At 40.6% G+C, this 22,754-nt stretch overlaps 1 protein-coding gene and 1 pseudogene across 3 annotated transcripts in view; both read right to left on the bottom strand.

Moving 5' to 3' along the window:
* The window catches only part of USP37 (ubiquitin specific peptidase 37), an 84,634-nt gene that overhangs the window by 30,064 nt on the left and 31,816 nt on the right, over positions 1-22,754 (bottom strand). For all 3 annotated transcript variants that reach the window (XM_075529183.1, XM_075529182.1, XM_075529184.1), the window contains 6 exons: positions 21,777-21,938; positions 11,159-11,290; positions 10,793-10,916; positions 8,773-8,963; positions 6,023-6,140; positions 3,740-3,819 (listed from right to left, as the gene is read on the bottom strand). In XM_075529183.1, the coding sequence (XP_075385298.1) occupies positions 3,740-3,819; positions 6,023-6,140; positions 8,773-8,963; positions 10,793-10,916; positions 11,159-11,290; positions 21,777-21,938 (807 nt within the window). The remainder of the gene's footprint in view (positions 1-3,739; positions 3,820-6,022; positions 6,141-8,772; positions 8,964-10,792; positions 10,917-11,158; positions 11,291-21,776; positions 21,939-22,754) is intronic.
* Positions 4,897-5,265, bottom strand: LOC142424511 (barrier-to-autointegration factor pseudogene; annotated as a pseudogene).

The raw sequence follows: 22,754 nt of genomic DNA, 5'->3' as shown, positions 1-22,754 counted from the left end.
CCATTAGCCCATATGTCTAACACCAATCCACAAAGTCCTCCTCCATCTAACACACACACACACACACACACACACACACACACACACACACACACACACTATGACATCAACTGCAGGAAGAAAGCCGAATCAGTGAACATGTAAGCATCTCAGCGCTGGCAGGGGTCTCCACCCGGCTGCTCCAGCACCCAGGGCTGCATTGGTGTAGGTTCATGCGGCTTCTCCTTGGGGATGTCTTGCAGGAAGTGAGCATTGCCAACTGAAGCAGGGAACTGGCTAAGGCAGCTGCATCCTAGTCCGACCATCACAAAACAAGAGACCCGAGAACTAGAAAGGCGAGGCTCACTGCCATCAATCTTCCCACCCTTCAATTAACCCATGTGTTTATTGGCCAGGTTGGCAAAATAAACTTTAACTAACTGATCTACTAAGTCAAAATGTTCCAAAGTCATCATGTTTGCTGGTGAACATGGCTTCAATATGATTTTTGATAAGAACTCTTCTCATTTCATCAGGAGTTTCTTTGAAAACAAGCAAACAAAAAAACCCCAAAAAACTAAGAGGAAATAGAAAAAAAATTTCCATCTAGAAAAATATTGCATCATAATTTGCAATGTCCAATCTGAAAAACTTTTAGCTCTTTGGACAGGCTAATTGCCTCTGGTTTCTGCTACAGTAAGTAACCTTTTCACCTCTGGTACAGAACATAATCTCCGCCTAATGGACCAAGTATATTTCACAGCCCACAGGAACACTTAAAAAATGCCCTTTAAAAATTATGGGAAAGCACATCAGTTCTAGGTCCCCCCCCAAAAGTCTGTTTTATGGAAAAATGCTCCCATTGTTACCACAAATATCTTTTTTTTTTTCTGCTTTTTGAAACTTTGTGAATTGGGTGATGGTTTACATAGCAGACCATCTGTTTTACGTTCAGCAATTCAGACACATCCTGTCTCATCTCATTTATGGCATTCACTTCAGTGTAGCACCATCCACTTCACCTCTTTTTTTTAAATTTTAACAATTTATTAGGGGCTCATACAAGTCTTATCACAGTTCATACATATACATACATCAATTGTATAAAGCACATCTGTACAGTCTTTGCCCTAATCATTTTTTTCTCCTCTTTTCTTTTTTTACATTTATTAGGGACTCAAACAACTCTTATCACCATCCATACATATACATACATCAATTGTATAAAGCACATCCATACATTCCCTGCCCCAATCATTCTCAAGGCATTTGCTCTCCACTTAAGCCCCTTGCATCAGGTCCTCTTTTTTTTTCCCCCTCCCTCCCCTTTCCCCCCTCCCTCATGTGCCCTTGGTAATTTATACCTCGTTATTTTGTCATATCTTGCCCTATCCAGAGTCTCCCTTCCCCCCCTCCCTGCTGTCCCTCTCCCAGAGAAGAGGTCACATGTGGATCCCTGTAATCAGTTCCCCCTTTCCAACCCACTCACCCTCCACTCTCCCAGCATTGTCCCTCACACCCTTGGTCCTGAAGGTATCATCCACCCTGGATTCCCTGTACCTCCAGCCCTCATATGTACCAGTGTACAGCCTCTGTCCTATCCAGGCCTGCAAGGTAGAATTCGGATCATGGTAGTTGGGGGGAGGAAGCATCCAGGATCTGGGGGAAAGCTGTGTTCTTCATCAGTACTACCTCGCACCCTAATTAACCCATCTCCTCTCCTAAACCCCTCTATGAGGTGATCTCCATTGGCCTCCACAAATATCTTCATCACAGGCACAAACTCAAAAATATGCAAGCTGGAGTTACTGAGTATACTTATTTCTCTTTTTAAAAGTATGCTACAATTCACAGTCCTCAAATTCACAACACAACAAAAGAAATACATGGATCCAAATTATATGTAGAGACTAAAACACGTCTGGTATTTTGATTTCAAAGTTCATAAATCTTAACCAAAATAAAGAGCAAGGTGGCACACATAAATGATACGTCAAAATAGTGCATCTGCTAAGAAGAGGCTGATGACAAGTGTAAACAATGGATAAAGACACCAGGACCTTCAAGGATAAAAGTAGTAGACTGGCTGTCGGTATTGAAATGAACAAAAAAACCCAAAAAACTCAGTCTATTCATTATGTTTTAAGATACAGAAGTTTCTATTTCATTTAATTTTAGAATAAATCAACCTCTTTTAACAAAAACAATCTACTGAAGCAAAACAAGTAAAGCCCCTCCCCCCGACCCCCCCAAACCCCAGTCATTTGAAAGATCCAACAGAATGAACAGGTAAAGAGAATTCCAGCTTGACAAGTCAAACAAGTCTTTTAAATTATGCACTGGTTTCTTATCAATGACAGATTCTAACAACCAATCCTTTGCCATAAGACTTCTCCCCATATCTTCTCACCTCAAAACAGTCTAATAACACTCACAAGTCAAAAAGGACACACTATCTGAAGTCAAAGCCATGCAGTAACAATGCCACGAGTCAGAAACACTTCTCTGAAACCACTCATTTTCTTGAAGGAGTGGATTACGGAATGTCAAAGACCTACTAGTCTCCAGGGGCTAGGTTCAGAAACTGCAGACTTACTCAACAAAATCTGCCGCTAATAAAAGAAAGCACTCTGCAGGGAAAGTGCCATATAAATACTTAATGTTAATAACCTAATTTGTGGTTGAGACCTATTCTTGGAAAAAGCTAAAAGCTGTCCTATAACCACATATGCATAATTCTTCAGTTTGCTTTAACTTTTATTTATATAGTTGTAAAACAAAAGTTAATGACTACATTTTTTAATTTAAAAAATCTTATAGTTACAGGAAATTGACTAGCTTATCAACACACTCTAAGATGTACTGAATGCCCAAATTGCAAAAATTTTTATGTTCAGGCAAACATAAGAGGCTTCAGAAAGTTTGTGGGAAAATTCTATTATCTTTGAATTCCATTTGTCCATGGAGTTTTTAAACCCCCTTCTGTGTATGTGGCCATAGCAGACTTTGATTGAAAGTTTGAGATAAAGTGGCTACAGCTATAAAACAGGACAATAAATTACTACTAAAGATTACAATACTGAATCAAAATTCTAATGCCTCACCCAGCCCATTCTTTTTTAGAAGAAGGATCTTCTTGGGATTCCCAACATTTCTGCTAAATTTTAACATCTTTGATGATTAATTTTATGCGTCAAACTGGCTAGTCATTGGTTCCCAGTTGTTTGAATTAAACACTGGTCTGGTTGCTGTCATGAAATAATGTTACATATATTATATTAGCTGGCCTTGGGTAGAACCAATTACCTTCCATAATGTAATGTACCATGATCTCAATAGAGACCATACTGATATATAGGGTGTCCCCCTAAACCTCATCACTGCTGAGTTATTAAAAACATCAGAACAAACAGATATACATATAAGGGGAGAGAACAAGTGAGGCTCATCTACAGGCTAAGGAATGACCAGGGCTACTTATATGGAAGGAACTGACAGGGTCGAGACCTCCATTTGGTCTATTAGTTTCCAGAACTGTGAGAAAATAAAGTTCTGTTCTTTAAAGTCCCTTGTTGGTGGCATTTCTGTCACAGTGCACTACGTAATTAAGACAGCATCCCAAACCCTCTTCCCTTCTTGGGTAAGAGCATTCTAGCCCTCTACCCTCTTTCTGACCTTCTTTATCATTACATTATGGTAAACGCTACTTTTTCAGTAATGTTCGTATATACTTTAAAGAAGAAAAGTTGAAGAGACTTACCTGGGAAGTCTGTTAAATTTGTGCCGGACAAGAGCACACTTCCCCCCACATTTCTCACAGGAATACTCTAGTTCTTCTGCCTAAAGAGTAGAGGGAAAACAGCGCAGTGGGACACTGAATCAACATTCCCTGCCCCGCCACTCCAAGTAACTTGTTTTCTAATCTAACTAGTTTAAATTCTGTGTCCAGAATCACAAGCCTTACTAAATTAAGATCCAATCTTCAATATAGCTACAATAAATACTACGTCCTATTTTAGAATTCCTCATTTCCTTAACAAAAAAATCAAAGTAGTACCTCAATTTATGACAGAATCAGACTCTCAAGCAGTAAATTCTGAATCGTTTCCCCCTTGGCTACACACAGACCACTGCCAAGACTACATCCAGATTCTGACACGTAGCCACAGTAGAAATAAGATCTCTTAAGGTTAGATGAAGTCCCTGGTCTGTTAGGTGTAGTTGTACCCTTCTCTTACAATGGAACTCTAGTGAGGGCTCACTAGAACAAGTGCTCTACCAGGATCAAAGGCTGGGGAGATAGCCTTACCTAGAGAAAACTGAGGCAAGAAATCCATTTAAAAAAAGGAGGGGGGGGGGAGAGTAAAGCTTAAAAACGCTGTAAGATAGTAACATAAAAAAAATTAGTAACAGGAATACTGAAGAGTAACTAAAATTTTTTAAAAAGCATGGTAATTTTCATTGGGTGGAGTAGAATGCTCATCACAAATAAAGTTGTTTTTTTGTTTGTTTTTGTTTTTTTTAAGAATAAGGGAGAACCAGGGGAGAGGGGGAAATGAAAAAGAAAAAAAAAGAATAAGGGAGATCTTAATTTTCTTAAAGTATTATTATCTTTTTTTTTTGAAGGCCACTGATTTAAAAAACTTCACAAGGACAAAGGCCGTTCTACCAAAAAGGAGCCAAATGGCCTAAAACAGACCAGAGGCGAAGGTGAGCGTGAGGGAAGGGCCAGGAAAGCTGTTTACTGTGACCGTGGACCTGGCAGGGGACCGAAACTTGAAGGAAGGAAGGGGAACTCATGCAAGAGTGAGAAATCCGAAAACGTTGAAATGGTGAGGGGCGAGACCTCCCGGAGGCCCTGGAGCCATTGGATGCGAACGGGACACAGCAAGCTTCCCCTTTGCAGAGGACGGGGAAGAGTCCCTACCCAGCCGCACCAAAGGGGAGTCTGGGCTGGGACCTGGGGGCTCCCCAGACAGCATCACAAGAAGGCGTCGCACCACTCTCGGAGGCACCCAAAGTACTTCCGGGACTGGTTGGCATCAGCGCCACACGTGTCCTTGAGCCATTCCCGGAAGAGATCTTCATCTTTCTTCAGTACCAGAAACTGCCCCAGGACCACATAGGCCTTGTCAAAGCCCCTCTCCTCCAGCTTCTTGCCCAGGACATCACCAATCCCAGCCAGGCTCTTCACCGGCTTTTCCCCCATGGGCTCCGCCACACAATCTTGGTGCTTCTGGGAGGTTGTCATCTTGAGCAGGCGTATTAATCCGTAATGGCTCCTCCCGCCACTAGGCTACTCCCGCCGCTACCTCAACCACTAGAACTTTTTCTTATTATCTTATTAAAAATAATTTTATTAGGGGTTCTTACAACTCTTATTACAATCCATATATCAATTGTATCAGGCATATTTGTACATATGTTGCCATCATTCTTTTCTAGGTAATTACTTTCTATTGAGCCCTTGGTATCAGCTCTTTCCCCCCACTCCCTCCCCACCAGAAAATAAAGTTTTAGCCTTAGAAAGACAACCCTAATAAATTGCTACAACAAAATGATGACCCTATTATACAGCAAATCAGGGGATCCTGGCAAATTTCCAGTATTTGTGAGGCCCACCCCACATTCTAAAAATCAGACACAATATTTTCTACAGTTCTTAATGATCACAAATCTTCCCAAAGAGTATTTTTTTACTGCTCTGATCTTAATATACCAACTTGTACAGTGTCTCCAATTTTAATTCACGTTGTAAGAGCTTAAAACGTGTCATTTCATATGCACTAAATTAATATTAACAAAATATGAACCACTTTTAAGTTTCTTTAAAACACTCGCTATTAAGCTAAATGTGTAATCTATGTAAGCAGCTAATTTTCTTGAGTTAAGTATTGGAATTATCAAACTTTAAAACAAACTATTTATAAGCATTGCTCCAAAATTCCTCTAAATCCTTTGGTTAAAGCTCTGCTTTGGTGAAACCAACTTTAAATATTATTAACATGAACACAATTATGTAAAAAAAGCAGTTTTTATTTACCCTAAAGAAAAGATCCAGAGAATCTTGAATTGATCGAGGAGGGAGTGGCTTTCTCCTTCGAGGAAGGTCAATGGAGAGGTCATTAAACTGTTCTCTTTTGGGAATAATCTCGCCACACCTGGAATAATAAAAGAAACCAAATGCCTGAGAAAGACCTCTCTATGGATTGCCACCGACACCAAGTGCTCAAACAGCGTTTTGTTCTGTTGTACACAGGGTGGCCAAGAGTCAGAACTGACCTGATGATGCCTAACAAGAACAAAGGCAAAAACCAAAATAGACACAAATACACATGGGAAACATCATTCACCTAAGAGTCTATCACTTAGAAAACACTGCAAGTGGTGCAGTATAGGACTAATGAAACAGACAACTTTCCTCTAGTTCTTTAATGCTTCCTCCCACTATGATCATGATCCCAATTCTACCTCACAAATCTGGCTAGACCAGAGGATGCACACTGCTACAGACAAGAGCTCAAAATACAGTGAATCAGGTCAGATAAACCCCTCAGGACCAATAATGAGAGCAGAGATACCAGGAGAGTAAGGGGAAGGTGTGGGGAGAGAGGGGCAAACTGATCACAATGATCAACATACAACCCCCCTCCCAGGTGGATGAACAGAAAAGTGGATGGAGACAGCAGTTGGTGTAAGACATTAAAAAATAATACTTATAAATTATCAAGGGTTCATGAGGGAGGGAGGGGGTAGGAAATAAGCTTATATGAAGGGCTTAAGTAGAAAGAAAATGTTTTGAAAATACTGACGGCAACATAGGTACAATGTGTTCGATACAATGGATGGATGTATGGATTGTATAAGAGCTGTGAGAGCCCCCAATACAAGGCTTTAAAGAAAAAACCAAAAACCACTGCAAATAGGCCTAGGAAATAGGAAGGGGATCCAGAAAGTTTGTGGAAAATGGAATTAAAAGATAATGAACCCATTCCTCTAACTTTTTGAAGCCCTTCTAGAACACAGCACTAAAAAGAATGTTCACATGTATATTTGAATCCTTGCTAAATTAGCACGCAAAACTTCAAGTGCAAATATTTAAGTGATTTATAAAAGTGTTAAAATTTTAACCTCCCCAAAGTTAAACACTTTCCTTACTCCCAACACTATTATTGAGTTTTGCAAGGTTTTGAGCCTTATATAAATAGAATCATACAGTACGTTCTCTTTCAACTCATTTCACTTGCTCAACATAACCATGCTTCTTGCTGCACATGTCTGTAGCACAATCATTTTGTTGTTTTTCAGTATAACTTTTAATGAACATGTCACAGTTTATATTACTACGGATGGGTGTTTGGACTGTTTCCAGTTCTTTGGGGACACAAAAAATACTTCTATGAAAAGTCTGCATGTTTTTTGTGCAGTGTGGAGGCACTTATTTCGGTAACTATTGTTGTTTAGTGGATACTGTTAGGTAGCTAGAGGTAGAAACCTGGGGTTGTCTCTCTACGTACCAAGGTCTCCTTCCGCCCCTGACAGGAAGTTGGAAGCTGATCAAGGCTAGAGTCATGCACAGATTAAGGCCTGTGAGACAGGAAGCCAGTGAGCTTAATTTAGTCAATGGGGGTCAACCAGTATCCATTGACCACACCTCCCAGAGGAGGGTCCTGAAAAAGTCAGAACCAGGAGCCCACTGCTCTCTTTTCCAGCTACTCTTCTGCTGTGCTGTGGCTTCTTGGTCCTCCAGTCTCCACACGTGGGTATGAAGTGCCCTGTAGGTGCCTGTGTAAAACCTGAAACTTCTTCTATCCTTTATAAAAACTCAGTTGGATCACAAACTAGGCTTCGGTGTGAATTCTTTCTCGCAAGAAGCCAAGGACTGAGGTATTTTCCACCCGAGAAACCTAACATATTTTTTTAGAAGTCAAGATATTGTTATCATTGGAAGTGACTACTTATTTGTCTTCATGTCAGCACTTTCATTAACATTCTATTTTCTGCCCCAATTCCCTACTGCCACAGTTGAGGTCTAGGGACCATACTTGTGATAGGCTCACTTTTCAATCAACAAATTTGGCAGCCTGGTTAAATTAACCTACAGCCAGCTGGAACAGAATCTTACCATGCAAAAATTATGAATGGAAGGATAAGATATATTGAATATTGTTTCAGTCAAGGAGTAATTTCACATTTAGAAAACTAGCCTGAATTATACTAATAAAGCAATTAAAGCAAAACGTTCTTAAAGTACTGCACCATACTACCTCCTGCCTGGCCTGGCTGCCTGCCTGGAAACTAATCAAATAGGAAAGAAGCTTCAAAAAGTTCGTGGAGGAAGTCCATTGTCTTTCAATTAATTTTCCCACAATTTGAAGCCCGGATGTTTAGAAAGTAAACTGAATCATACTAAAAGACAAAAATAAGATAAAATTTTATCTATTTTTAAGGAAAAGTAATGTGGTTCAATAAAAGAAACAACTAGATGTGTTCAAGGATAAAATAGGTAAAAATCATTATTTCCAAACAACTTGATATTCCACCATAATTTTAAAAAAACTAGATCAAAAAATATTTAGACAGCTAAAAATCTTTAATAAAGTCTGTAAGTTCTCTCCAATCTCCCCTCATTAGTGATTGTTTTGAAACAAAGATGTCTGGTATAATCTATGGGTTTCTTTTCACCATGACATAGAAAAGAAGCCAAGAAGAACTCAGTCATTTGCTTTGTCTCCAGTTTTAACTACCCGTTATAAAGAATTAAAGGGAAATGTTTTCATGAAGACTACTCACGCTTTACAAATAATGGAGTGCTGAACCTCAAACTCCAAGTTAGTAATCACAGGACAAGTGAATGCTCTGGGGGTGGAAATGTCTGGTGAATTGTCTTCTCCAGGAACAGGTTCAGTCTTCCAAGTTTTATTTAGTTTTTCCATATCCTCTTTCAGCTGGTCTAAGCACTGACTTAAAAATTCATGGGCATCCTAAGGCAACAACATTCTCAATCAGATCAAAACATTCTCAATCAGATCAAAACATTTCTCATCATGATTAACAGATCATTAACAATGTGATTTATGACTGGGGAAAACAGCACGGCGAAGAGTGTGTGTGTATCAACTCTCAACACTAATTGTTCAGCAGTCTGGGGGCTTCAGTGGAGGGAGACCTTCATGTTCCTAAGTTAGAGAAACATGCCATTAACATTCTCTTAAGTAAATGTTATTCTCCTCAATGTCCTCCCATTGTAATGCCAATTTTGTAGTACTGTTTGTAAACTCATGATCATTTACTATACTCCACCCCCCCCACCTCCCTTACTATACTCTTGAAGGTCAACTGCTTGAGGGCTATCTGCCACCCAAAGTAGCTAGATTCTAACCTTAAGTACAGTACACTCCCTTCTGATAAGGATCATAGATTATTCCCCTGGAGAAGAGTTCAAAGACACCTAAGGTCAAGCCAGCTCAGAGATGACCATGGTTAGGCTGCCATCCTGACTCTAGAAGCCACACATCTGGTTATGTACCTTCCTGTCACATGTATGCCTTTACCCTTCCTGTTTCGTGTATACCCCAAGTTTGTCACTCTCTGGTTACATGTATGCCTCTAATATAGGCCTTTTCTTTTATGTATGTGCTTACTGTGGTTTGCATGCCTAAGATTATAGAAGGTTGGAGAATATATTACTGCCTCATTCTGGTTCCAGTCTCCATCAGAAGAGATGAGTCCTTGCATGCCTTGTCTCACGTCTCTTTAATTTTCCCCTCAATCACACAACTACTCCCTTGGACCCATTCAGTTGTGGAGGCTGGCCCCCGCATATAACCACCAAAACCAAACTCCCTGCCATCGTGTTGATGCCAATTCATAACAACCCTATAGAACAGGGGAGAACTGCCCTGTGAGTTTCTGAGACTAACTGTTTATGGGAATCCCATCTTTCTCCCTCAGAGTGGCCAGTGGTTTCAAACTGCTGACAGTATGGTTACCAGCCTAACCAGTAACCTCTATCCCACCAGGGCTTTCCTTATATGACTAAAACACTTGAAATTCAATGATATCTGTAATTTAGTCTAAATAAAATTGGGTGCTGGATTTTATAGCCCTAACTATCAGCTGGATTATGATAAATGAATTACTCTTTTTCTAAAACAGCCTTTGGAGCTACAACAGTCCAAATTTCTGCAATGGCAAACCACATGTACATTACTGAAACATGATGAAATGCAGAGAAGGGTCACAGTGAACGTTCTTGTAACTCCCTGGGTTTTTCATTTGTGATGAACATGAAAGGCCACAGTATTTTCAATGGTCTCATCAGGCAAGTGAAAGCTGGACAATGACAAAGGAAGACTGAAGAACAACCAATATATTTGAATTATGGTAATGGTGCAGAATACGGAAAGTACCATGGACTGCCAGAGAACAAACAAATTCATCTTCAAGGAAGTATACTTCAACCAAGAATACTTCTAAGAAGTGAGGATGATGCTGACCCGACGCCTTGTCTCAGGTACTTTGGACATGTTAGTTATCAGGAGGGCATGCTTGGAAAAGTAGAGGGTCAGCAAAAAAAAAAAAGAAAGAAAAAGAGATCCCTCAATGAGATAACATGTCAGGTGGCTGTAACAGCGGGCAGTGTTTTATTCTCCTGAACATAAGGCTGCTGGCTATAAGTCATGAGTCAAAACTGACAAAACACCTAAAAACAACACATAGAAATTCTCATTTAAAAATAAAAATCAGGTAACACATTATATAATTTTAATACCCTTATCACTAAAATGTCTGAAAAGAACGTAGTACTCACGTTCTGCATGTAACCAGAGAATCTCTCTGCTGTGGCTGATATGGCATTTTTCACCTTCTTGAGTAAATCTTTTTTGGTTTCGGAATTACAGATATCTTTTTTAACAAGCAAGTGTGCAAAGCGCCTAATAAAACAAGACAAGAAGTGATATTCTAAAGATTAATTACTAACAATTGTACACTAAACTTGAAATGTCTGTCATCAGGGAGGTAAAAAGCTGCAAAGCCCACTGCGACTAAGTCAACTCTGACTCGCAGTGCCTTACAGCACAGCCCAGCTGCTCCCTTGGTTTCCAAGGCTGTAAATATTTAAGGGATGAGAGAGATGACCTCAACTTTCTCTCTTGCAAAAGGTTAAGGCACATACCTGAGAAGTGCATTGAGTGGAATTTTCTTCCACGGGATTCCTTGCTTAAGCAAATCATTTGCAAATGACTGAAGTGAAAACAGAGATTGCAAAATAGCATTCATATAGCAGGTATTTCCCAAATTGGAGAAGCTGAAAATAAAAGAAACAGTACTTTAGAATATAGTAGCAGTTCCTGAAGTATGCAAGTTAAGTAAAAAAGTAGTCACAAAATCAAAGAAACCTTCATTAAATAAAAATTGTTAAATCTGAAACTATTGCTTCTTAGCATAGACTATACACACCGAGATCTACACACTTTTGTGGATGAAGTTTCTGTTTCTCTAACCCATCCCCAAAGAATTCTGTGCACCTTAATTTAAACCATGTTATAAGAGAAGTTTTGGTATCCTTGGGGACTCAAATAGGATTCTTTTTAATGTTTTGGGAACAAAAAGAAGTCTAAAAACTTCCATACACTGCAGGTGGGACTGTAAAACAATACACCTCCTATGGAAAGCAATATTTAAGGAGAAGTTTCCTTAAAAAATTGGGAATAGAGATTATGATATGACTAAAGCTTGGTAGAGGATCAGCAATAAAGAGAGGAATCCATGTATTTGGCACATATCCTAAAGAAATAAGCAACAGCACAAACGGATATATGTATATCCATGTTCATCGAAGCACTGCTCAAAATAGCAAAAAAGATGGAAACCACCTAAATGTCCATCAATGGAAGTATGGTGAAACAGATTACGGCACACGTACACAAAGAAGTACTGTGTAGTTTTAGAAAATAAAGATGAAATCTGCACAGCAGCTCACAACATGGTCGAAAACAGAGGATACCACGATGAGAAAAAGCACCAAGGGACAAATAGACGAAACCTCTATTATGAAAAGTCAGGAAACGTTTGTCAAATTGTAATAAAGACTTTAGTCATTACTGGGCTGAGAGGAAAGGAAGGGGAAGCCACAGCTGACAGCATGGACAGGTTGTTAACTTGAATAAAGGGGAAGAAAATATTTAACAAGAAGGAAATGGGTGAAAAGGATGGAACAAAGCAAGACACTGGGAAGCTTGATGAGCTTTTCATTGCAAAACTGATGATCTGCTCTGTAAGCCTTCACCTAATTGACAATAAAAAGGAACTCTGAAGGGGCAAAATCAGGACTGCAGGGCGAATGTGATGCAGGTTTCCAAATGAAATTCTCCCAGGACAGCCCCTGCAGGTACATCATGCTGATGGGAAATGATTTCTCAGTGCTATTTTCCTGGCTTTTTTTATTACTAACAAAGTTTTCAATTTCCTTAAAACTTCTTAATAAGCTTCCATGATCCTCCAGGGTCTTTGGAGAAAATCTTTCAAGATTATCTTTTTGAAATCCCTAAAGGAGCTACCATAACCTTCTGAGCTGATCTCATCCCTTTAATTTTAACTGGCTCAGTAAATCCCCTCAGAAGCCACTGTTTTGATAGGCTCTTAATTTCGGAAGGCACCCCAAGTAAGTGGAACAAGTGTATTCATGAAAGAACTTGTCTGCAACGATCAACTGATGACAAAGACTTGTTTAAACACATTTCATTTGGAATAAAACTGTGCATGTGTTTAAACTGGAACCTTCATAGCAATGCTTTGGCTTACCCTGGTATGTTCAGTACAGCAGGAGTGCTCACACATTAGCATGAACCATGATCACCTGGGGAAGGCTTGGTACAACATACAGGTTTCTAATATTGTAGCTTCAGACAGAGGCCCCCTAAATGTTGATTTTGAACAAGTTCCCAGATGCTGCTGCCAATGCTGCACAGGAACCACAGTTAGGAACTACTGCACAATAGTATTCTACCAGTAGCTTAACAAAAACGCCAATTTTCAAATAAATACCTAAAGAGCTATTCATTATTATTTTCCATTGAGAGAAACCTACAGCTTAATTTATTTTACACAAATAATTTGGTACTTTCTTTCTCCTACTACTGCTGACATACCATATATACGAGAGTATAAGCCGACCTGAGTATCAGTCAAGGCAATTAATTTTACCACAAAAACTGCATTAACAATGTACTAAAAAAGACTTCTCTCTCGGACCACTGTGTCGTAAGGCTGGAAATCAACAAAAGGAAGATGAAGAAAACAAGAGTAACTCTCTGTTGCAAAGGGAGTGCATACTGTCCCAGAGGAAATGAGGAAATTTCTAGAAACCAGCGAGAATGAGAATATGACAGACCCAAACTTAAGGGACACACAAAAGCAGTTTTCAGAGGAAGGTTCATAGCAATACATGCACATATGAAAAAGAGAGACTCATGACTGACATGCTGGCACAAAACTTACAGCAACTAGAGCAGAGTCAACAAGACAGGACAATCCTAATAGCAAAATAAAAGAAATAATAAAAATCAGGGCTGAGATTCAGGAAATGGAAAATAAGAAAACTATGGGAAAAAATTAATGCTGCTAAAAAAGTTGGTACTTGTTCAAACAATAACACACACACACACACACAAAAAGTTGGTACTTGAAAGGATAAACAGAATGGACAGCCCACTGGCAAATTTAACCAAAGAAAAGAGGGAACAAATTTCAATAGCAAGGATGAGGGATCAGAGAAGGGACATTACAACAGACCCTAATGAAATCAAAAGGTTAATTACACAACTGTACTCCAATGAATTCAACAACTTGAAAGACATGGACAAATTCTTGGAAAAACAATCCCTCCCTAGACTATCCCCAATGGACGTGAAGAATCTCAAGACACCCAAAACAATAGAAGAAATAGACAAGGTTATCAAGGGATTACCAACAAAAATTCCCTGGACCAGATGGCTTCACAGAAGAAATCTAGCAAGCATTCAGGGAAGAACGGACACCAATCCTACACAAACTCTTCCAGAACACAGAAAGATGACAAACTCCCGGACTCCATCTATGAAGCTAGTATAACTCTGATACCAAAACCAGGCAGGGATGCCTCAAGAATCGAGAACTATACACCAATATCCCAAATGAACATTGATGCAAAAATCCTTAACAAAATACTGGCCAATAAAATACAAAAGTATATAAAACAAATAATTCACCATGACCAAGTGGGATTCATATCAGGGATGCAGGGATGATTCAATATATGAAAGACCATTAGTATTATTTGCCACACTGACATAAAAAACTATAAGAACCACATGATAATATTGATAGATGCAGAAAAAATTCAACAACATCCAACACCGGTTCCGGTTTAAGACACTCAAGACGATAGGAACAGAAATCGAAAAACGGATTACCAACTTCATATGGAGGGGAAAGAATCCTCAAATTAGCAGACAGCTCCTCAAGAAGGACACAGTGGGAGGGCTTGCTTTATCTGACTTTAGCACATACTATACCACATGATATTGATGTAATATAGATACTGAGACCAATGAAAAAGAACTGAAAACCCAGAAATCGTGAGCATACAGACAACTAGGGCCAAAAAAAGATCCAATGGGAAGCAGATGCCCTCTTCAACAAGTAGTGCTGGAAAAAAATGGATAGTTATCCACAGAAAAATGCAGCAAGACCCTCCATACACAAGAATAAACTCAAGGTGGATCACAGACCTTGAAGTTAATCCCCAAACTATTAGGGCCATCAATGAGGGAATTGGGACCAACCCCCAGAACTTTGGTGCAGAGAATACATTGGCTATCAGAAATAGGGAAGGACACAAATACAGATGAGTCACAAATTGACAAGTGGGATATACTGAAGATAAAACACCTGTGTACTTAGAAAGAATTCACCAATAGAGTAATAAAAGAGCCCACTGACTAGGAAAACATCTTTAGCAATGACACATCAGACAAAGGCCTCATTACTCTGCTAGCTCTCAAAAAGAAAAAAACGAATTGCCCACTGAGGAGGTGGGCAAAGAACCTGAACAGAAGTTTCACAATGGTAGAAATCTGAATGGCCAATGAACTTATGAGAAAATGTTTCTGATCATTAGCCATACAAGAAGTGCAAATTAAAACAACAGTGAGATTCCACCTAACACCCTCAAAGATAGCCCAATAAAAATTCAGAAAGCAACAAGTGTTGGAGGGGTTGTGGTGAGATAGGAATTCTCATCCACTGCTGGTGGACCTGTGGCTGTGTACAGCCGCTATGGAAATCAATTTGGCGATAGCCGCTATGGAAATCAATTTGGCGATATCTAAACCAGATGGAAATAGAGCTACCATATAACCCAGCAACCCCCCACTGGGCATATACCCAGAAGAGGTAAGAAACACATCATGGTCAGACATCTGTGCTCCAATGTTCATCGTGGCACAGTTCACAACTGCAAGGAATAGGAAACAATCCAAATTTCCATCAACAGACAAATGGATTAAAACAATGTGGTACATACATACAATGGAGTACTATGCATCGCTAAAAAGCAGTGATGAATGCATGAAGAACATAACTGCAAGAGAAGAACTGGAGGAAATTATGCTAAGCGAAGTAAGCCAAGCACAAAAGGACAGGTACAACATGAGTCCGCTGAGGTAAGCGTAAAAATAAAAGCAAAAGAGGCATAGGGAAAACGCTACTGTATACAAACAATCTTGGGGTAAGGTCTAGGTAGTATGGCAGAGGTCAGACCAAATCTAGGGATATATACGGTAGTCAACTAATAAAGAGGGGGGAAAATGGGTAGTGGGCGAACAGGGCACTAACCCACCCCAGGGGAGGATATTGTTTATATCTCCACAGGGAAAGAGGGAACAGACTTCAACCCTGTGCTCCAAGATGTGAACGCAACATTACCGGCATGAAGCAGGGAACCACTAGAGAGGTCTGAGGGGCCGGCCCCAATCCCAACTACATGGACAGCTGTCCCTCCCCCCAGAAGAATTTACTTCAGAGGACAGTACTGAAACTACAGCACAGGGAGAGGGATATGTCTGATCAGAGCACAAGAGAGAAAATGAAGGGGGAGGAAGAGAGAGTAGAGCACATCTTGGCCCAGCAAGCCTTCAGCATGATATCCCCGCTCAGAGCAGCCAATGCACAGAGAGGACCATATGGCAGGCCCCACTATGAGATGGCACATCCCTCACATAGCCCCTACAGGGGAAAACACTAGAGACACAGTGTGGGAATTGCGCCTGATCTGACCCCACCACACCAAGGCAAAGCACGAAGGGCGTGCAACAGAACAGCAAAGGGAACATTGCTAGCAAGTCCTGAGAGAGTACCAAAAATAGACTTTGGGGCCACGGCATAACACCCCATCAGACTCCACCGAAAACCACTCCAAAAGGTCAACACAAAGACCTTGAACTGTTTACAGGATTTTCTGCTTTTTGATACTGTTTTTTGGTTGTTTTGTTTTCTTTTGTTCTATGTTTTTTTTTTTTGGCGTATTATTATCTCTGCAGGTCTATAAGATAGGAGGAATAAACAATCTGTAGGAGAAAACAAGGACTGATGGTTTGGGAGTGGGGGACGACAAAGACATGCGAGAGTAGGTGATGGAAAGGAAGTGGTGTTAACAAGCCCAGGGACAAAAGAACAGCGAGTGATCCAAAATCAGTGGTGAGGAGGGTATAAGAAGCCTGGTAGGGCCTGATCAAGGGCAATGTAACCAAGAGAACTACTGAAACCCAAATGAAGGCTGAGCATGATAGTGGGGCAAGTGGAAAGTAAAAGGAAACAGAGAAAAGAACTAGGAGGTAAAGGGCATTTATAGAGGTCTAAATACAAGCATGTGCATATGTAAACATATTATATATGATGATGGGGAAACAGATCTATGTACATAGTTTTATGGTTTAGTATTAAGGTAGATGGACATTGGGCCCCCACTGAAGTACTCCCCCAATGCAAGAACACTTTATTAAACTGGCATTCCATGATGCTCACCTTCCCAACATGATCGCTGAAGGCTAATTGGTGCATAAACAAATGTGGTGAAGAAAGCTGATGGTGTTCGGTTATCAAAGGATACAGGATCTGGGGTCTTAAAGGATTGGAGGTAAACAAGCGGACATCTAGCTCAGAAGCAATAAAGCCCACATGGAAGAAGCACACCAAGCTGTGTGATCATGAGGTTTCGATGGGATCAGGTTTCAGGCATCAAAGAACCAAAAATCATATCATTGTGAATGAGGGGGAAGTTCGGAGTGGGGACCCAAAGCCCATCTGTAGGCAACTGGACATCCCCTTCCAGAAGGAGTGCGGGGAGGAGACAAGTCAGTCAGGGTACAGTGTAGCACGGATGAAATATATAACTTTTCTTTAGTTTTTTTAATGCTTCCTCCCACCATTATCATGATTCCAATTCTACCTTACAAATCTGGCTAAACCAGAGGATATACACTGGTACAGATAGAAACTGGAAACACACGGAATCCAGGACAGATGAACTCTTCAGGACCACTGGTGAGTGGTGATAGCCAGGAGGGTGAAGGGAAGGTGAGGTAAAAAGGGGGAACCGATTGCAAGGAGATATATATATATAAAATCCCATCCCTGGGGGATGGACAACAGAAAAGTGAGTTAAGAGAGACACCAGACAGTGTAAGACATGACAAAATAATAATAATTTATAAATTATCAAAGATTCATGGGGGGGAGGGGGAAAACGAGGAGCTCATACCAAGGGCTCAAGTAAAAAGCAAAGCTTTGAGGATTAGGGCAACAAATGAACAAATGTGCTTGACAAAATGTATGTATGTATGTATGCATTGTGATAAGGGTTGTAAGAGCCCCCAATGATTTTTTTTAAATGCGCTGAAAAAACGTGGCTTATACCCGAGTATATGCGGTATTTTATTTATGTGTGCTTTTACTTGCTCTACTTGTAAGTTTCAAATGTTTGGAGGGTATTATGAGGAGAATCACAATTAGAAGCTCCCATTATTCTCGAGATTATAGGTTCTAAAACTTGTATGGTCTATCATTCTCTTCAGAAAAACAAAACTAAGCGCCCCCACAAGCAATTAAAAGCTTTTGTACTGTAGCTCATAACCCAGCATAAAGTTTAGGTATCTGCTTTTGTAGCCCCTGCATTGTTCCAGGGTCCCCAGGGCACTTTGGGAACTACTGCTCTAGACTTTTTGTTTTTTAAGTTCTTAGTTTTAGCTTCCTGGCGGGTAGAAGATGTAGCAGTCTGCTCTTATAAAGATAAAAAATCTTGGAAACCCTAGAAGAGCCAGTCCGGTTCCATAGGTTGCCAAGAGTGAGAACTGACTTGAAGGCAGTAAGTTTGGTAAACCCTGGACATTTGAAATACTATATTGCAATTCTTGGAAGAGGAAACTCTGGAGGTAGACAGGGAGTCTGGGCACCAGGCTGGGCACCTCCAGAGGCTGTCAAGGGCTCTGAAAGAAATAATCAAGAAAAGAAATAGAATATAAAATACAAGGGAAAAGGCAAAAGGAAAATGAGGTAAGATCAATGTAAACAACGATCAATGCAGACTTGGATGTAGATGAGCCAGAAAATGTGCTCGATAAGACAAGAATGTGATGCAGTGAGGAGGCTTCTGAGAATGAACAAAGGAAGTGAATGATCAAATTCAAGGGCAAAGACAATAAAAGATGGGTCAAAATAAGATGGGGCTTACAGAATTTAACAGATAAGCACAGCCACTTTTATGTTTTCTGCTCACATGAAACATGTAAAATCTAAAGTGCTTTCCCTAGTTTAAACAATTCTATTTCCCAGTATTTATCCAATAGAAAAGGTCCATGTATTAAAATCTAAAAAATTTATGTTTTTTATAGCCTGAATTTTAAGTGTGAAAAAACAAAAACAAATCACCAAGGTTTAACATTAGGTATTAATACGCTGGGCCTCCAAAAAGTTTGTGAAAAACTCCATTACTTTCTAATTCCATGAACTTTTTGAAGCCTGTTCACATGGTAAGGATGCCCATCATTTATATGGAGTGGAAAACACAGAAGGCAGAGAAGCAATGTAGCATAGTGGTTAAGAATGTAACAAGCTCAACTGCCTCTATTCATTACTCCTGAATTACTCAATGTGCCAACCCGGCAAATTAACCAAGCCTTTGCCTTACTTAGTTCAGTGGCTCTCAACCTTCCTAATGCTGCGACCCTTTAATACAGTACCTCATGTTGTCGTGAGCCCCCAACCATAAAATTATTTTCATCGGTACTTCATCACTGTCATTTTATGAAGGGGTCGTTTGATCCCCAAAGGGATCATGATCCACAAGTTGAGAACCGCTTGCTGGATTAGTTACTGCATCCATAAAAGGGGATTTTCAATACACCTAACCTTAGGGCTGTTGATAGGACTTCGAGAAAACAAGTCTATGCAAACCCAAAGTATACATTTTAAAAAACATTTTATTAGGGGCTCATACAACTCTTATCAGAATCCATACATATACATACATCAATTGTATAAAGCACATCTGTGTATTCTTTGCCCTCATCATTTTCAAAGCATTTGCTCTCCACTTAAGACCTTTGCATCAGGTCCTCTTTATTTTTTTCCCCTTCTTCCCTGTTCCCCCCTCCCTCATGAGCCCTTGATAATTTATAGATTGTTGTTTTGTCATATCTTGCCCTATCCGGAGTCTCCCTTCCCCCACTACTCGGCCATCCGTCTCCCAGAGAGGAGGTCACATGTGGATCCTTGTAATCGGTTCCCCTTTTCCAACCCACTCACCCTCTTCTCTCCCAGTATCGCCCCTCAATCACACCCGTCTTGAAGGTATCATCCACCCTGGATTCCCTGTGCCTCCAGGTCCCATATGCACCAGTGTACAACCTCGGCCCTAACCAGTCCTGCAAGGTAGAATTTGGATCATGGTAGTTGGGGGGAGGAAGCATCCAGGGTGTGGGGGAAAGCTGTGTTCTTCATCTGTACTACCTCGCACCCTGATGGACTCATCTCCTGTCCTACACCCCTCTGTGAGGGGATCTCCAGTGGCCGACAAATGGGCTTTGGGTCTCCACTCTGCACTTCCCCCTTCATTCACTATGGTACATATATATTTTTTGCATGATGTCTTATACCTGGTCCCTTTGGCACCTCGTGGTTCCACAGGCTGGTGTGCTTCTTCCATATGGGCTTTGCTGCTTCTGAGCTAGATGGCTGCTTGTTCACCTTCAAGCCTTTAAGACCCCAGACACTATCTCTTTTGATAGCCGGGCACCATCAGCTTTCTTCAACACATTTACTTGTTCACCCGCTTTGTCTTCAGCAGTTTTGTCGGGAGGGTGAGCATCGTAGAGTGCCAATTTAATAAAAGAAAGTATTCATGCATTGAGGGAGTGCTTCAGTAGAGGCCCAAGGTCCTTCCGCCACCTTAATATTAAACTTATATAGACACATAGATCTATTTCCCCATCCTCATATATATATTTGCATGTACATGTCTTTGTCTAGACCTCCATAAATGCTCCTTGACTCCTAGCTCTTTCCTCCATCTCCCTTGACTTTTCCTGCCCCACTACCATGCTCCGTCACCACCTGGGTTACAGCTATACTGCTTCTTTACGTAACCTTACCCTTGATCATTCCCTACCAGGCCTGCCACTCCCCCCTCATTACCATTTTGGGTCCCATGTTGTTCCCTTGTCCCTGTGTTTGTTAACACCACTTCCTTAGCCCCCCACCTCCCCCTATCCCAAGTCCCCCTGGAACTATCGGTCCCGTTGTTTTTCCTCCAGATAGTTCATCCAGCCTGTCTTATTTAGACAGACCTGTGGAGACAATAACATTCACGAAGACAAGACAGAGGAAAACAAAGCAACAGTATACAACCAGACAACAAAACAACAACAACAACAAACCACTGACAAAGAACAAAAGAAAACACATAAAGAAAGAAAAGCTTGTAGTTAGTTCAAGGATCGTTTGCTGGCCCTTAGGAGTGTTTTCCAGTCCAGTCTGTTGGGGCACCATGCCCTGGCCCCAAAGTCCACTTTCAGCATTCCCTGGGGACCTTGCCACTCCATTCCCTTGCTGTCCCGTTGCACTCCCCCAGTGCTTTGCCTCGGTGTGGTGGGATCAGGTCAGGTGCAATTCCCACACTGTGTCTTCAGTGCTGTCCCCTGTATCGTCCTTGGTCCCTGAGGGGCATCATGTCTCATAGTGGGGACAGCCATGTTGTTCTGATCAGAGCACACGGGAGCAGATGAAGGGGGAGGAGGAGAGAGTGGAGCACAGCCTGGCCCACCAGGCAGTGAGGATGATGTTCCTGATTAGAGCAGCCAGTCCAAAGTATACATTATCTGGTATATTAAGGTAACTACTATTTATAGTCATTATACTACGATTTCATTTTTGTGAGATTGATAAAAATTTAAGTGCAAAGGGGTTAAAAAGAATATAAACAAGATTTCATGTTAAAAGAGTATCAGAAATGAGTTGGTGTATAAATAGGGAGAATATATACTTTTCTGATTTATAATGAATACCAGATACTTCAAAAATAGTTTGGTAGACCAGATAATATATGTTATATTCAGATGAGTGGTAATATGCCTTTAGTAAGCATGCTCATCTCTGAATATTTTAGAACTATAATTAATTTGACTCCCTTCAACATTAAGCAAAATACATTTTAATTAACTCACTTATGAAAAGAAAGCAAAATAAAATAATTTACCTACCCTTGTAGTTGCTGCTGGGGGTGAGAGGAAAGGGGCATTCTTGGTTTATTCCAGCCAGTATAATCCTGGTTAAATCTCAGTTTTTTAACAGAAAGTGGGGCTGGCTGAGGAAGAAACCCCAAACTTCTTTTGGCAGAGGGTGTTTGGCTGGAAACATTAGTCCTAGAAAAAAAAAGAACAGATAATGAAGACACAAAAACACTTTTTGAATGCTTCTACTCCTATCCCCTACCATGCCAGATACAGAAAAGTCAAATATAAATGAGATCACATAGCCTTTACTCTTTTGTGACTGACTTGTTTTGCCCAGCATGTTTTCAAAATTCATGGATTTGTGGCACCAACGAGGACTTTTCTCTTTATGGCTGAGCAATATTCTACTGCATATATTTTGTGTATCCATTCATCTGTTGGTGGACATTCTGGATGTTTCTACTGTAAAACTGGTGTGATGGAGGTACCTGATATCCTCAAACTTCACAAGGGGGAGAATCAGCATGAGATTAAGGCTGATTCTTATGAAGCAGAGATAACATAGCTCCTCACGGGAACCCCCCCATCCCCCCACAGGAACAGTTTCTACTTATCTGCTGGGCTCTGATAATTCAACGGCTATACAGATTTCAGATATTATCCACAGTTAGGGAGTTTACTCGGGAGGTAATCAGAAACAATTCCGGACCAGGAACAACTCAGGATCTACCTCTTCCATCAGAAAAGCTTTTATTTGCTCATAGGAAGGCCTCTCTCGGGCCTACAGCCTGTCAGCCCTTTTGGGCCAGCATTGCCTCTGCCAAGCTCGAACATGTTGTCAAAAAAGCTCTCTAGTCTCAGTGACGAGTGCCTACCCTGACAGTAAACCCTAGCCATAAAGGTACACTCAGTTCTCTAGTTCTGTGGGCATAGGCACCATAGGGTGCCCAGAGGCACCTTATTCCATCATCAGGCTTCCTTCCCTCAACTTTTTCAGTCCATAAA

Source organism: Tenrec ecaudatus, chromosome 13, assembly GCF_050624435.1.
Source record: "Tenrec ecaudatus isolate mTenEca1 chromosome 13, mTenEca1.hap1, whole genome shotgun sequence".
Classification (NCBI taxonomy): Eukaryota; Metazoa; Chordata; class Mammalia; order Afrosoricida; family Tenrecidae; genus Tenrec; species Tenrec ecaudatus.
This window is presented reverse-complemented; position numbering and strand designations above follow the sequence as displayed.